Source organism: Setaria viridis, chromosome 5, assembly GCF_005286985.2.
Source record: "Setaria viridis chromosome 5, Setaria_viridis_v4.0, whole genome shotgun sequence".
NCBI classification, from domain to species: domain Eukaryota; kingdom Viridiplantae; phylum Streptophyta; class Magnoliopsida; order Poales; family Poaceae; genus Setaria; species Setaria viridis.
The window spans coordinates 38525577-38542098 of NC_048267.2; the positions used below are offsets into that span (position 1 = coordinate 38525577).

The 16522-nt window shown below is 45.1% G+C and overlaps 1 protein-coding gene across 1 annotated transcript; it reads right to left on the bottom strand.

Moving 5' to 3' along the window:
- Window positions 1-85: 85 nt before the first annotated feature.
- LOC117856519 (uncharacterized) lies at window positions 86-12392 on the bottom strand. Its single transcript, XM_072294025.1, has 9 exons — window positions 12230-12392; window positions 10375-10516; window positions 10177-10282; window positions 10006-10080; window positions 9035-9297; window positions 8753-8933; window positions 8531-8680; window positions 7665-7774; window positions 86-1431 (listed from the first exon to the last, which is right to left on the bottom strand). Exons 1-9 carry the CDS (start codon window positions 12390-12392, stop codon window positions 225-227), a joined length of 2397 nt encoding a protein of 798 aa, XP_072150126.1. The 3' UTR covers window positions 86-224.
- Window positions 12393-16522: the final 4130 nt, after the last annotated feature.

Here is a 16522-nt window from a genome sequence, read left to right on the forward strand (position 1 = left end):
ACACACATCGCAAATGCGATGAGAAATATAACAAGGAATCTATCTTCAACTTAAAAACAATTAAGTGCACGTCGACGCTTATACATTGGCACGCCATATATCTTCAACTAAAAAACAATTAAGTGCACGCCGACGCTTATACATTGGCACCCCATATATACAGTACAAATAACTGTCACACATGCTCCTCACAACGGGTCAAATGCATGAGCTAGCCTCATCGCTCACGCAAGTTCGTTTCCGGTGCCCCCAATGCAGTAAGATAAGCAATCGACAATGTTCGGAGCCCGCATCGCCTCAACTTGGTAACAAGGTTCGCTGCTTCCGTCGTCGATGTCATCACAGTCAGAACCCATGTAACTCGTGGCGTCCGTGTCCCGGTCCCAACGTTCCCAGCTGGATCCGTCCGCGAGATTATACGAGACGGTGCGATCAAGGCAATCTGACCCCAAATAGAGAGTATCAGCAGCAACATGAGGGAAGGTCTTTCGAGACAAAGAAAGCGTGCGGTACATGCCCATAAACACGGCCCTCCCGCCGAAGCTCTTGGCTGGGATCAGGACGCCGGCGTCCACATCCACTTTGTACACCTCGTACTTCCTCGCATACCTTTCGTCGTCCAGGCGACGACGGCGTAACATGCGGTGAACCAGCATCAGGTCCCCGCCATTGTCCACCAGGTGCAGGCTGTCCTTCATCCGGTAGAAACACAACGACCCCCTCCAGTCGACGGCTGTCAGCAGACTTGGCGGCTGCTGCTGATCACTGCTGCCATCCAGTACCATGACACCGCTGCGGGTGGCGCAGTAGAAGCGACCTGCAATTGTCATAGTTGATCTGAAGAATCCGCTGTCGACCGAGGTCCAACGCTCATCACCGGGCTTCGCAACGACAAGCTCCATGGGTGAACAAAAACTGACTGCGACTGCGAAGGCGTCGGCAACAACACCGGCGCCACACACGCTGATACTACCTCCTAGACGCCACCCAAAACGCCTGGCTAACTGCAACTCCGTTGTCAGCAGCGCGGTCAGCGGTGGCAAATCAGTGACCTGCTGCGTAAGCGGGTTGAGTAAGCGGACGGCTAGGGTGGCCTCGTGAAGGAGGAGGAGAAGGCCCTCGGGGGTGAGAGAGAGCAACGTGTGCTCCTCCAGCGCCGGGAGGTCCATCCGGATGCACTCGCCGCTGGAGATGTTCAAGAAGCGGCGGAGACGCGGGCCCGCGTGAGCCTTATCGAGCATGATCCACTGCCGCGGGTGGTAGCGGCCATCCAGGCAGCCTTGCGAACGGGCATCCAGCGAGCACCGCCGCCATGGGCGGCACACGGCGCGGAAGCGGACGTAGTCAGCTACGTCTTTGGCGAGGACGAGCTCGGCAATAAGGCCGGCCGGCCCATCCCCAAGGTTCGCCCAATCCGTTGTTCCGCTGCTACTGAATAGATCAGATTCAAACAAAGAGACGGGATTCCAACCGTAATATCGACGAAAATCATCAAGTAGCAAATGCACGAACCTGTTTGAACCAGTTTCGGGTCCCGGCGTACCGTCGAGCGCGGTGCGCGCCTTTTTCACCCCACAAGAGGGTTTGATCTGATCGGTAGACAAACCAAGCAAATTATTGTAGACCCTCAGCTTGACGGACCAGGATTGGATCTGGCAGGCCGAGTAGCGACGTCGTGAATCGAGAGTGCTCCTCAGACATTTCGCCCCCCAATAAGGGGTCTGGACTCCGGATGCCACCGCCAGCTGCGCCACCTGCCGAGATTGACAGCCTATTCGCTTCAGCTTATCAACCAGATTATCAGCTACCGAACAGTGTTTTTCTCTCACAACAAATCAGCAGTTTCAGCTTTTCAGCCGGCTTATAAGTCAAGGGAACAGGTCGTGAATCTGCGCGGAAGCGCAGGGGGGCGTGGTGGATCTTGAAGCGGCGATTGGATCTTGACGACCGAGCTGGGGTGTGGCGGATCAACAAGGTCACTAGGCCGTCGCTTCACCCGACGGGACAGGATCTGGGCTCGGGAGGGCACTCGCTTCGCCATCCTACCTGCTCGGTAGGGATTATTATTGTTTTAGGAGTAGAAAAAAAAATGGGTGCTTTTCAGAGAGAGAGAGGGGGTGCCCGGTGGGCAGTGGGTCGAGTTTTTTGCAGTTACCGCAGGGGAGACTCGTCCAGCGCGGTGTGCGGTGGAGAAGAATCAATTAGGCAATTTCCTTGGGATACCCTGTTACGCGTTAGCTGCTGATTTATACTAGGTGGGTCGGGATTGGATCTGAACTCTTGTTGGATATGTCTCGAGGCTCCGACTCCGACTTACATTTTTTTTTGACAGTCCTGATTCATTGATTTTCCATTGGGGCGTTTTGGGAGGCCAAATCACTTGCATGGATGTAGTTGAGCACAGAGGAAAACAAGGGGGGGAGGGATGTTCATTTTACATGGAGCTTTACATTGAACTGAATATGGAACACCAGACATCAGCTATCGGTCTGCCTATCCGATAAAGGCGCTCTCGCCATAAGCGTGCTACATCTTGGCATGATCGCCAGAATCGTTGGCTTGAAGGGTGGGTGCACTGGAACACCAAGTCATTTCTGTGTTTCCATAGCATCTAGCATAGCACGATCAGGAGAGTGTTGTAGTGCTTCGAAGGCACTATTGTCGGACGAGTGACAGTCCAGAGGCTGCTAACTGAAGCACTCGCCGCATCCACTCCGAGGGAGTTCCAGATACTCGCAGCAAAGGGGCGGTGAAACATAATGTGGTCGCAATCTTCAGCCTGGGCGCATAGCTCACATGAATCATCCTTCGGGATCTGCTTCTTGACTAGGTTAGTGCGACATTGAATGCGTTCTTGGACAAGAAGCCAGGTGAAGAACTGAACTCGCGGTGGTGCTTTGTTCTTCCAGACAAAATCAGCAAAGGGGGACGGCCGCGATCCCGTGTTCTAGATGAGTTTGGTGTAGATGGCGCTGGAGCTCAGATTTGCTTCATCTTTAGCCAGGACTGATAGCCGTTGATCTACCCCCTTTCATAATGTTACCCTGTTGAGCAGTTGTGTTAACTCGTCCAGTTCCTCTGTTGCCCGGTGTGAGAGACGGGGGGCGAGGTGCCCCTCCAGACCTTCAGTGACTGTTTGCGCTACAGATAGGTGCTTGTTGGTGACATGGGATAGGAGGGAGGGGAACAGGTTGCTAAGCCACCCGTGTGAAAGCCACCGGTCATACCAGAAACTTGTTGAAGTGCCATCCGACACAGTCGAGATGGTGATCGCTCGGTACAGTGGCAGAAGGTTGTCCAGATCACGCTAGTGGGCGCCATCAACATCAACATGCAAATTGGCAATGTTGATGTTGCCGCACATCCAGACAGTCCATAAAGAGTCGCCTGGGTGGTGCAGCCGGTGTAGGTGCTTAAGGAGCAAGCTTATGTTTTGCAATGACAGATCCTTCAGACCAATCCCTTCCTGCTCTTTTGGCTGACACGCTGTTTCCCATGCCACAAGGCATTGAGCTCCACTAGCATGATCCTCACCTGTCCATAGAAAACACTGTCGCCGTTGATCAATGGCATCCAGCACCCCTGGAGGCAGTAGGAGTGCCGACATGGCGTATGTAAGTTGGCTGTCGACCACGCTGCTCACTAGCACTGCTCTGCCAGTTGCATTTAGCCGGGAGGCACTCCAGCCACTGAGTCGTCTGTCGACCTTGGCTATCAGAGGGCTGAAAGCTGTTAGGTGCAGCTTCTCATTTGACAGCGGCAGGCCAACATAGGTCTGTGGGAAAGATCCCATTTGGCAGCCAAGAATATGTTGGAAATTGGCAGCTAGTTCATCTGATACTCCCATGGGTACAATCGTGCTCTTGTGATAATTGATGTGCAGGCCGGTGCTGTGTGAGAACTTCTCTAGATTCTCTTTCAGTGCCTCTAGCCCATTCGCGTCAGCTTGGAGGAGGATGAGCGTGTCATCTGCATATTGTAGAATGGGACACGGTTGCGCTGGAGCGATCGGGTGCTTGATCCTGCAATCTTTCTTGACCATCTGTTGCAAAACATCAGCCACAAGCAGAAAGAGATATGGGGATAGATATGGGGACAAGGGATCCCCTTGCCGTAGGCCTCGTCCGCAATTGAATCATGGTCCAGGCACCCCGTTCACCAAAACAACCAGCTTGGATGTCTGCAGCATATTGTGCATCCATGTGTTCCACACTGGAGGAAAACCCCGGGCTTCCAGAACTAACTGTAGGCAATTCCAATCCACTAAATCAAAAGCTTTTGTGAAGTCCAATTTCAGCACAATGGTCGCGAGCTTTCTACGGTGACAACATTAGATCAGTTCCATGGCATAGATGAAGTTTTTAGAGATTGACCGGCCTTTGATGAAGCCAGTTTGGTCTGGATCCACTAGTGAGGCAATCTGGCTCTGAAGTCTGCTTGTCATCATTTTTGACAGGATTTTGAGGGAACAAGTATGCAGGCATATAGGCCAGTAATCCTCAGGTGTCGCAGCAGCATTGTGTTTCAGAATGAGAACAACGTAGGATCGGTTTAGTCGCTCAAGCTCAGCATTGCCCTGCTGGAACGCCATGGCCAATTCCATTACAGCCGGGGCGATAATGCTCCACGCCGCCGCATAGAAAGCCGGCCCAAAGCCATCCGGCCCGGACTTACGTTTACTTTTTCAGAAATGTTTCGGTGAAGATGTTCGATAGCGCAGGAAGCATCAGACGCTCTTATGGGCCCACATGCTGTAACCGGACCCGAAGTAATCATCAATGTTAATTTGCTGCCATCTCAAGTCCGATGTCGACTCCTTCGTTATCTAAGCCAGACCCAGCTGCTTCCGTTCCATCCTCCAATCTCACCCAGTTGTCTTCTCATCGGAGCTCCCCATCCATCCCATATCTCTCCCTCCCTCTCCTTCCTCTTAGACAAGGAGCACAACAATAAGATTGTTGGCTTCTTTGTGATGCTTGAGCAAGATCCATGGTGGAAGCATGCAGTCAAGGTCGTTGGGCCTATTCCCCGGATCCTCTTCATCAACCACTTTTACACCACCCTCTCTCTTTGTTTTGCAATCCAGTTGAATGAGAGCAGCCGTGCTCTTGGCCGAGCAGCAAGAGACAGAGACGGCAGCACAAACTTTTTGTAGTCATGGCGTCGGTGATGACATGAGTGCGTGTTGCATGAAGTAAATTGGTTTGTTGCAGTGATTCTTTCTTGATGTTGCAGTAGCTTTCGCCAGATGTTTAAACACCAAATCGTATTTGTTGCAACATTTACTACTAGATGTTGCAAAGTGGATTTAGCTTTTTTGTTGTGCAAGTCAGTTGGATCGACGAGAGACATGGAGATGGAAAATAGTTTCTGAATGTTGCACTAGTGTTTACAGATGTTGCAGTAAATCTTTCTTGATGTTGCAGTAATTTGGGTGGCTCAGATTTTGATTCCATGCAATGGAAAACTCTTGTTTTGATCAGACTCTTTTATATACATTTTTGCATTATAAGATTGGTCTGGGAGTCAAGTTGGTCGGTGCTCTTCCAAGCAGAAACTTTACCCCAAAATGTTGCATGAAACATGCAAGCGTGTTGCTGTGGGATTTTTCCAAAAGTTATCGAGGTTGTGCGATCCTACCGTTAGCTGCTGCAATGGGTCGTCCACGCTAGCGCCACGTCCGGGTGCTAGCAACTCCGTTATTTTTCTGATTGCTGAAATGAAACTAGTTGGCCTTCTTCAGCAAATATAGAAATCCACCGTATGCTTAGTTTATATTATGAATTTGACTTAGAAGACAACTAGCTGACTTACATAGTGCTAACATTTTGAAATGGGAGCAATCACAAGAAAAAAAAATAAAAACATTGTGCACATATGGCTGACATCGTAGAGAACCGTGGCAGCGACGCAACCAAGGAACTTCAATCAAACTAACCAGGTTCCTTGCACCTCAAGGAAAACGAGACATATGGTAAGCTTCTATCTATTGAAAAATAACTGAGCGACACAAACACATATGGTAAGGGTGTAAAGTAGCTTGCCGAAAATTTCTTCGAGACAACAGGCATTATATCATATATATATACACAAGTACTGCTTCAAGGCTCCATATATACAAGTATTGCTTCAAAACGGGAATATCTGATTTGCAACGTAGCCTCTCTCATCCTATCAGCATGCAACAACAACACCTGAGTAGTGGTATTAAAGTATCAGAAACAGCTACGATACCAAACAAAATAGAGGGAGGGCCAGAGATTCCAAAACATACATAATATTCTCTTTTTTTGCAATTTTCTTTGCTCAATACTTAACTTTAGAAGAATCGGTAAAGTGAAGCACAAATTTAAGTTTTGGAAGCATTAATGAATTATTAGATTACAAGGATGATTCGTGAAGTTATAAGACCTCACATCCAGAAAGAGGCAGATGTTGTACCTTCACTCCTGGCCGGTGGGCGTTTGCTCCTTTTTGTGATATCTTCAGGAATATTTTTTGCACAAACTTTCCAGTGAGGCCTGTGTGTTTCATATGTCTCCCAAAAATAAATAAAATGAATCATTATATTTCTAATCAAACTAAAGATATAAAGAGAAAATTGGGAGAATAACATCACAAGAAAGCTTCTTTGGGAAATTACCATTAGGAATGGGACAAACATTGGAAAAATACAAACAATCAATTCGTGTTGCGGACCACTTGGGGTTCAATTAAGGCTCCAAAAGGTGAGATAAAGACACAAATATACCCCTGCCCTTTAGAGCAAGACGATATCAAACTCTACCCCCTCAGAGCAGCTTTCACCAAAATGATGCCCAAATCCCACCCTGCATCACCACCAACCCTGCTGGAGGCACTCATGAAGGATGAAATCAGGTCACATAACACACTATCATGGTAGGGTTGGGGTGATAAGACACCTATCATGGTACGTTGGGGTGATGAGACAAAGGAAGCCCATCCAAGATCTTTAAAATGCACTCGATGTCCAAAGAGGCAACCAGTGAAGATCCAGCTGCTGGGCTCCCAATGGGTAAGTCCATAATGCCACCATCGCATGCTTACCTCGTCCTTCGGACTAAAAGCAATGGAGTTGGTGGTGATGGTGTGCTTGCCATCCACCACTCTACTCCTATATATACCCACCCACCCTGCCACTAAACACACATCAATTTCGCCCCCTACCCCAATCGTCTCTAACACATCAATTTCTCTAACAGAAACAGAAATAAAATGCAACTCATACCAATTTATTTTAGGTTGGTTGAACAAGATTACAGAAGGATTAGATAACTCCGATTGCAAGCAAGTTCAATGTTTATTACCTGAATCTAAAAAATTAGAGTTATCCAGTTTGTCCATTAAATAAAAATAATGCTGACGTACCATCATCGAAGCCAGCTGAGATAAGAATTATATCGGGCTTAAATTCACCCATCACAGGGAGCAGAATATGATCCCATATAGCGAAGTACATCTCGAAGTTTTGGGTGGGGCAAGCTCACATTTACGTTATAGCCTATGCCCTCACCCTCACCAATATCATCAATACCTTTTTAAGATTCAGGGTAGAAACCACAATCTGACCTGCAGAATAAAAGTTTGTAAAATGATTTCAAAATACCCAGTAGTATTGGTAAATAGAAATGTTTGAGTTTTACCTATGGACTGAGAAGAACAGTACACGTTTATCATTGTAGAAAATATCCTGGGTACCATCTCTGTGGTGGATGTCCCAGTCTACAATCAGTATCTTCTTGATCTTCTCCGGCTATAAAAAAATAATTCCAGTCATGTCACTTCAAAAATTTGATAAGGTATTAGCTATTCCAATGTGATAATAGTTTGCATCTTTTCTCCTAGTTCCCCCAGTTACGCGATAAGGTCCAAGGCAGCTACAACCTTATCTTAATCTCCTGGACAAAATTTACTAAGTACCACAACCCTACAAACTGAACAAACAAACAATACAGCATGCTCTTAACAACAACAATACAACATGCTCAACAAACAAACAACCATTGCACATATGTGCTATTGGAAGCTACCTCATTTTTGTTGATTAAAAGCATACCTGAACCACTGAACATGCTCATGTTGCACCGATATGTTCATTTTCATCATACTAGAGCATTACATCACAAGTGCGACACACACCAGATGCTAAATTAGCATGTGCATATTAAATTTCTTTCATATGGTTAGCAGCAAACAATAATTTTAGGATATGAAAAGAAGCAGTAGTTATAATTTTAGGGTATACAAAAATGCACTAAATACCAAGTGGTCCCTGTTGATGGGTGCTAAACTACTCAAAATTTCCATAGCTAATCCACTTGCTACAAGTTGTCCTTGTGGCTTCAGGATAGGGCTATTGAGCAAGCTGTAGCTGATCAATATTCTCATAGAGATGCTCGCAAGATAGCCTAATCGAAAATAGTGGTCTGTATGGTGGTTTTATAGAAATAAATAGCAACCTAAGTCACTAAACATGACTACTATTTACAATCTAATCATACTTACGTACATATTTTTCCAGTAAATGAGCAGCTCCAATAGCGATATTGTTCAAAAAACAGAAACCAGCTGGGGGCCCACTTCTGCCAACATGGTGGCCCGGTGGACGAACAAGAGCAAATGAGTACTGGCACACACCTTCAGCAACAAGTTCAACAGCCTGCAACATAAATAACACAGGGAAGTGGTGAGTTATTTTAATAATATGCTTGTACAACTAAAATAATCATACCTTGAGCACACCCCCTGCAGCAAGAAGTGCAGATTTAGTAGAGCCCTCATTGTAGTACATATCATCGTTATTTGATATCATGTCTCCTGATGAAATTTCCTGAACGTCAGATATATGCTTTAAATCATGCACAGCTTGCAAACTTTCAATGCCAGCTTCATCGCAACTAAAAATCTCGCATCTGATGAAACATAAGGAACACAAGGACAATTAGTTAAGTTTTGATCAAAAGTTATATAGTACAACTTAGCCAGAAGGCTGATATTAGAGACTTCGAACTACCTTTCCCAAAGCCCTTCTTCCTTCAGCTTCCTTACAATTCTTGAAAGCCTTTCAGGAATTTCCTTCACACTGGGATCTGACGGGGGTTTGTGTGACAGCATACCCTCATTGTAAACCAGCGCAACTTTCTCTGAGCCATAGATGCTACTACTAGATCTTGATTTCACTGCTCTTCTACATCTTGCAGATATTGACGTGTTGAATTGTTCATGGTTTGGATCTGATGACTTGTTTCTTGCATTTGAATGAGACAGTGAAGGCATCTGAATGCCATTGGATGTGTTCAACTTATTAGGTTGATTTGTTCCATCTGAGAATTTCTTTCCTATATATTAACGAGATAAGACAGCTAGCACATCTGCCCTCAATTCTGATGTATGGCTGGCGTGAAGCTGTTTCACGGAACTTTCAACTTTTTCCGGCCAAAGATGGTCATATTTTGTGAACAAGTCTTGAACCTCCATCAGGATCTAAGGAAAAGGGTTGATAAGGTCAGAAACCCCACACATGGAAAAAAAATGCATATTTCTTGACACAGGGGTACTAGGAACTAGGCTACTTGATGTAACACAACGTGAACGGTTTAAGAAAAACAAACTACAAACAATTGTTTAAGACTCTGTGCTACACAAGTAATGACTCCCTCTCAATTATACTGCAAAATCATGGCCCAAAGAGGCAACAAGGTGATATTGAAATACAGTGAAAAGCAGACAAATAGTTAATGCATGTCAAATAATAGATGCCCATACCTATAGGACGAATGTATGGATATGCTAACTCTTGTTCAAAATCCATAGGCAAAGCATATCAGAGTTGCAAGTGCATTTGTATGTTATAAATTTCTATTAATGCATCACAAATTCACTAGATAGATAAAAATATTACATGTGTAACCTCTTTTGGATCAATGCAATACTTAAACGAAAAATCCAGTGCACTGACGAGGACAGCACAAAGGAAACCATTACCTGATCATGCAGGTCTCCTGTGTTGTCAACAATTAGCTGAACCTTCTCGCCGTGTTCAAGAACCTGAGTATCAAACTGTCATAAGGAATCAAGAAGAATATTTGAAAAGTACCAGGATTTTCTAGCATAATACAAATATGCGTATCTTCTTGTGATGGAGTTAAATAGTACGTTTTCGCTGTTTGCAAACTCCAAGACATTTTCCTTCATTTCTGCCACCCTCCTGATCTCCTGGGAATCATCCAAACATAACTGCATATGCTCTTTAAGTTTTGGTCTGTATAGGGTAGAGACAAAAATATGCTGGCTAAAGGGAAAAGGTGGCATATAACATAAATAATGTACCAATAAGCGGCAAAAGAAACATACCCGAACTCCTTGCTCAAGCTGTTTTCTAGTGCAGTAGCTGCATTTTCACCAGCATACATTCTGATAAAATCCTCCTTCACAGAAAGCAGGAAATCTTCTGGGATTTGTCGCTTAATTGAATCCCCAGCAACCACGCAATATGCTGCAGACAAATAAAGAATATTTATTATCGACTCGTGCTACAATTATTTGATGCAGCAAAAGCAATCACATGTACAGTAATAGTTAATCTATGAAGAAATTTCAAAATGGAGGTTGGAAAATCCGAATATGATGATATTTCTAAGTTTGTATAATCAAATCCTTGCAGCAAAATCCTGCTGCCATCACCAGGGTATCATTGTGCGAGCTCGCCGGTTGCGAGGATGGGGTAGGGACCGAAAGGGAACGGGAGGCGGAAATGATCGGGTCCGCCCACGCGGAGAAAACGAGCACACCGACCACACCGGGAAATTGGAAACCCTGCTTCCCTTACGTCACGCGGGGCCCGCATTGCGTGCGATCGAGTCAGCCCATCAGGGACGCACACCTGGACGCCAGCTGCGCCGGCCGCCCAGATCCTGCGCGGCTGCGCGGGCGTCGATCAGACGGACGAGGCGCCCCCCGGGCCACGGAAACGAGAGCCTGCGTGCCATGCCGGTGGCGTGCCCCGGTCGCCGCTATTTGATGGGCGCTATTTTTTTTTTTTGGACCGGTCCATTTTTTTTATAGCTTCTTAGTAACTCCATTGGACCTTTTAAGGCTCGTACCAAGTTTAAAGAAGTGAAAAAAATATACTCCAACAGATTATTTACTAACTTTTTCCCCAAAGTTAATAGGGGTTGGATGCTACTCACTAGGTTACTAGCTTCCATTTTGGGAGGCTTCCAAATTCCCCCCTTCACCCTCCATTGAGGTATGTAGCGAGCCATCTATCTATAAAATTATTGCCAGAGTTGGATACATTTTTGTATCCATAAAAAAATAGAGAAAACCCTATTTGACCATTAGGAGCTTTGATTTAAGGCTATTACTGGAGTTGCTCTTATAGCGCTATACTTTCTCTTTTTTTTTCATTTATCTTTTTTCTTGTTTTACGTTTCTCATGCTTCTTTTTATCTCTTTTTCCTTTTATTTTATTATTTGTTTTTTATTCTTTAATTTATTGATATATGTGTTTTTAAGGGAAAATCTTCTTTCAAGAAACATCTCATGATGTACTTTTTTATTATTCTCATAGTATTTTATGAGATGTGTATTTTGGATTGTTCCTATAATACTCTTGAGATGTTCAGCGGTTGGATTTGTGTACATAATATCAATGAGATATTTCAAGATGTATTTTTATATTGTTTATAGCACTCATGTGATGTCCCATCGTGTTGCTTGGATTATTCCTAATGTATTCATGAGATACTGCATGAAGTATCTTGAATTGTTCCCTAGTATTCGTGACATGTTCCATGATGTCAGAATTCATGAAATATTGTATGATGTAGAGTAGCAGGGGCTTGCCTGAGCTGGGTGAGACCAAGGTCGGGGGGCGAGGCCAGGAAGTCTTTTAGCTTGCCAAATGCTTTCTATGCCTCATTGTTCCATCGGAACTGGTCGGATCCCTTCAGGAGCTTGTACAGAGGCATGCCCCGCTCCTCAAGCCATGAGATGAAGCGGCTGAGGGAGGCCAAACACCCCATCAGCTTCTGGGTGCCTTTTGAGGTTGGTGATCGGTCCTAAGTTTTTGATCGCCGCTATCTTCTCCGGGCTGGCTTCGATGCCACGCTCGGAGACGATGAATCCCAGCAGCTTGCCCTTGGGCACCCCGAAGATGCATTTCTCCTAGTTGAGCTTAATGTTGTAGAGCTTGAGACACTCGAACGTGCCCCTTGTTTTGTGATGAGCTGCTCGACCTTCATAGATTTGACAACAATGTCATTGATGTACACCTCGATGATGTCACTGACCAGGAAGTCCAAGCAGAGATGCATTGTGATGTAGCAGTACGCACCGAACGAGGTCATGAGCTGGTCGGACTCCTTCATCACGATCTGGTGGTAGCCCCATCCAGAAAACACATGACTTTGCATCCTGTAGTCGACCACCGGAGCCGTTGGAGCTAAAATACTGGTTTCACCCGCTCATAGTTCATTTTAGGAACAGAGAGAAAACATGTTCATGTAAGTGTCATGAACAGTAAATGAGTAGGAGGGCTTCAAGCCCTACCAAATGGGACCTTAGGAGCACCCGCAGTGGCGGACCTCGATGCTGAGTAGAAAATGTCCCATCGATGCCCAATAGCAAACGATGCTTAGCATGCGGCAACGTGCAGGTATCCAAGGTCGGCCCTGGGAGGTCAGGGGGTGCGGTCGCCCTGAGCCCCCAAATCCAGGGGCCCTACCCCATGTTGAATGAACATAGATAGGAAGGATGATGAGGACATCACATGCTCGGATACAACCATATTGGCATCTTTTGACTTCGAGGTGAAACAATTCTTTATCATAATTATATGTGATACATTTGATGAATTGATGCTGCACCATGATGTGTATTCGTTGTCAATTTCAGAAATACATACATGGATCAAAAATAGTGTTAAACACACATGGAAGGCATGGAGGACCAAAGAAGTAGATTGGGGGGCCAAGACCAAGTATTCCTAACGTCCTCCACCAGGCCACCACGTCACTTTTGGCCCAAGGAAAGAAAGAGATCCAATCCAACACGTTTTGGTGCGGGATTCGGACTACAGTTCTGGCCCAACTTGCAATGACCGCCACGACCTCATCCGGACTCCGTTTTGGGCGTTCAAGTACTCCTTGGAATCCTTATGAAGTCTATTTTCATATGGATCCAGACTCATGTCCGTATCTATTTTGAGGCGACCGCAATCATTGAAATACTACCGAGAGGTTTTCTGTCCACAGGTGCTGCGTCGCCCTATTTTGGCCCGATGGGCCGTGTATCAAGTTGGGTCCATTAGGGACGTGTCCTAGGGTTGGAGCACGACCCCAACACCCCCCCTGGTCGTCCTTCTAGGTATTAATAAGGATTAGAGCTGCCACGAACAGATTGGGTTTTGTTTAGATCAAGTTTAGCTCTCGCTACTTGCTTGTAAGCGCGCGTGCTGGATCAGCCGCCCGTCTTGCTGTCTTCGGAACCCCACCGTATTGAGATTGAGTTGGAAACCTTCATCTTCATCTAGTAAATTCAGTATTTGTTATACTTGTTCTTGCTAGTTCTTCGATTGCTTGCAGGACGAGTGCCCTAGTGGCCGGGTGACGCGCTCCACAAGATCGCGGCAGCCATTGGAGGTGGTGTATCGGTTGCTAAGGCGCAGCTTGGAAGGCTGTAGTCGGGCTGTGAACGTCGTCTCCATCGACCAATCGAGTTATCCCACGCCTCTCATCGAAAGATCGGGAATCAACCCTAACGGGTTCATATCAAAGGATCAACGGGAGACTCGACGTAACCATCCTAGAACCGAAACATACGACGTACGCATCGTCCAGGGGCCGCCGCTAGGGCCAGAGATTAGATCCAAATCGTGGATCATCCAGGGGCCGCCGCTAGGGCTAGGGATTAGATCCAAATCGCGATTAAATAAAACTCCATACTCTCGACCGCCGTCAAGGGCCAGGCGTGCGCGGCGATGACCAGTTATTCGACAGCGTCGACAACGGCATCCAGGTACGCTACTCATCGTTGTATACGCGTGCGCACACAACCCCGGCGATCACTATTCCTGAATCCTGACCAATCTGCGGCGTGCGTGCGTGCATGCACTTGCACACATTGAGTGACCACGAGGTGGTGTTCCTGAACGATCGCACGGCGAGGAAGCGCTCGGCGAGCGCAGAGAATCCCTGCGCGCCGCCGGTTCTCGGCTTGTTGGCTTGTTGCTTGCGGACCTTGCGGTTGGCGCCAATTCGCTTCTGTGATCAGGTGATTCGATTGCCAATTCTCCAATTCTCCATACCATTAATTATTAATTCACTATGACAAGTTATTTAATCTCAACTGATTTATAACTATTATGCGTCGAGAAGAAATTGTTGGATGAGATTGACATCAACCCTATCATAAGTGACTTTGCATCGAGGAATGTTAGAAGAAACTTTTAAGGTAATATGTATAGATAATTTGATATAAATATTATTTTTAGATACATTTAAGTATTTATTGGTAACATTTCATATATATTTGTTATAATGTTTATATTAAAGGACCTTGAGTTTTACTTTCGCTCCGAGCCTCCCAAATCTCAGGACCAGCGGTGCTAGGTCCTCTAGCCAAATAAAAAATGCCCATCCCTTCATTTGAGTGGCTCAGACACCGCGGCAAGGGCACACAAGAATATTTTACTTTGTGGCATCGAGGTATGTACAGGCGTCGAGGTTAGAAAATTTTCCAAGCATCGGCTCTCACAGTGTGCAATCATCAGTGATTCATCTTCTCTTTCCAAACGGAGCATCGCCTTTCTTCAACACTGCGGGTGCTCTAATATAGCAGAACTGGCTGGCAAGGGAAGGGGTGGTCGGTAGCTGGTTTGCTGCCGACCAAGCAGCCCCTAGTTTGTCCCAACAGGAAGACCTGTATGTGACATGGGATTCGACGATGCTAAGGGTATGTCCAATGGCGAGGGTTCTAAGGCTAGATTCGCTACATAGTTCTACTAAGATCAGTAATATAACTATCTTTAGATTGTGCATATGACATTTGTTGACTCTGAATTAGCCGCTTTGATGCTGTACAAAAGTGACACCTTCCTTGTCGTGGTTTCCCTCCTTAACTTGTTGAGGTCATCAAATTTACGTAGGATTCTTCGTATCCAATCATAATTGATGAGGTTACGGCTTACCAAAATATCCTTTAATAAAAATATAATATACTCCCCCCATCACAAATTGTAGGTTGTTTTAGTATTTCTAGGTCAATTGATTTTATTATATAATATCTAGAAATAGTGTATATCTAGATACATAGCAAAAGTTATGATCCTAGAAATGCCAAAACGACCTACAATTTGGAATCCATCCCAAACTGTAGGTTCTTTTGGTATTTCTAGGTCAATAGACTTTACTATTATCTAGAAATGGTGTATATCTAGATATATAGCAAAAGCTATGATCCTAGAAATACTAAAATGATCTAGAATTTGGGATGGAGGGAGTATTAGTTTAGAAATAGAAGCTAGGATTTCAACACTCTCAAAATTATCTTTACATAATTTATAATCTAGGTCCATTGAAATTAACATTGTACTTTTTCTGTAATTGAAAAGGTATTAATCTAAAGAATTTTCATTTCACCTTTAATGATTTCCTACTTAAATCAACCCAACATAATTGCACGATCTCTTTTGCTTAGTTGATTAGTAAGAACATTTATGCGTCCAGCTTACGTGCTGGTCTTTGGTAGTTGATGTATATCGCCGCCATGCCTTTGTGATTTCCTGCATGCTGGTTTCTACCTTTGCTCTGATCAACGACTCTCTCTCACACACACACACACATTCAGGCTACACAAACCATCCTATCTTGCCTGCTAACGCAACAAGTTAACGACTCCTTGTAGATGTAAATCTCGCATTATCTGTAATAGGCACACATAAAAGCCACTGATGTTCTCGGGCGACCTGCCATGGCGCAATGGTACATGGTGTCTTTGATCACACGGATGTTCTCCACCGGTCTAGAAATGATAGGCGTATTTGAACGGGAGAAAAGTCTTTCAAAGTAAATTTTAACTCTTAATTTCTCTTATAATATAAAGTCAACAACTAAAGATTTGATATCATCTTAAAATGACTGACTCTAAATATATTAATGCAAATTTTATACACTAAATATACTTATAATTTAACTAGTCTGTTCGCCAACATAATTTGTTTTGGGGAGTTCGCCGAACCGGCTGCGAGGAGAGATGGTTGTGAGGGAGGTGAGAGAAACAAAGATGATGTGACATTATGGACGCCGTCCATAAATACTATGAGTTGGGACTGCCCCTGGAACTCTTAACTAGCTCGTGAGACGGCCCCTAAGAGCAACTCCAAAAGGCTGCTAATCTTACCCCAATATCCTTTTTAGGGAGAAAAAGAGAAAAAACGAACTCCAACAGTCCACCCAAACCTTCCCCAATTTTTTAGCGACGCTAAAAAACAACCTTCCAC

What these genes read in the sequence shown, in the direction of transcription:
- LOC117856519 (XM_072294025.1), bottom strand. Translation starts at nt 12,392, where the DNA reads ATGAAGGAGTCCGACCAGCTCATGACCTCGTTCGGTGCGTACTGCTAC. An exon ending in CATCACAAAACAAGGGGCAC is followed by an intron (nt 10,517 to 12,229) that starts GTTCGAGTGTCT and finishes ATTTGTCTGCAG; the next exon opens with CATATTGCGTGGTTGCTGGG. An exon ending in AGTTTGCAAACAGCGAAAAC is followed by an intron (nt 10,081 to 10,176) that starts GTACTATTTAAC and finishes TCCTTATGACAG; the next exon opens with TTTGATACTCAGGTTCTTGA.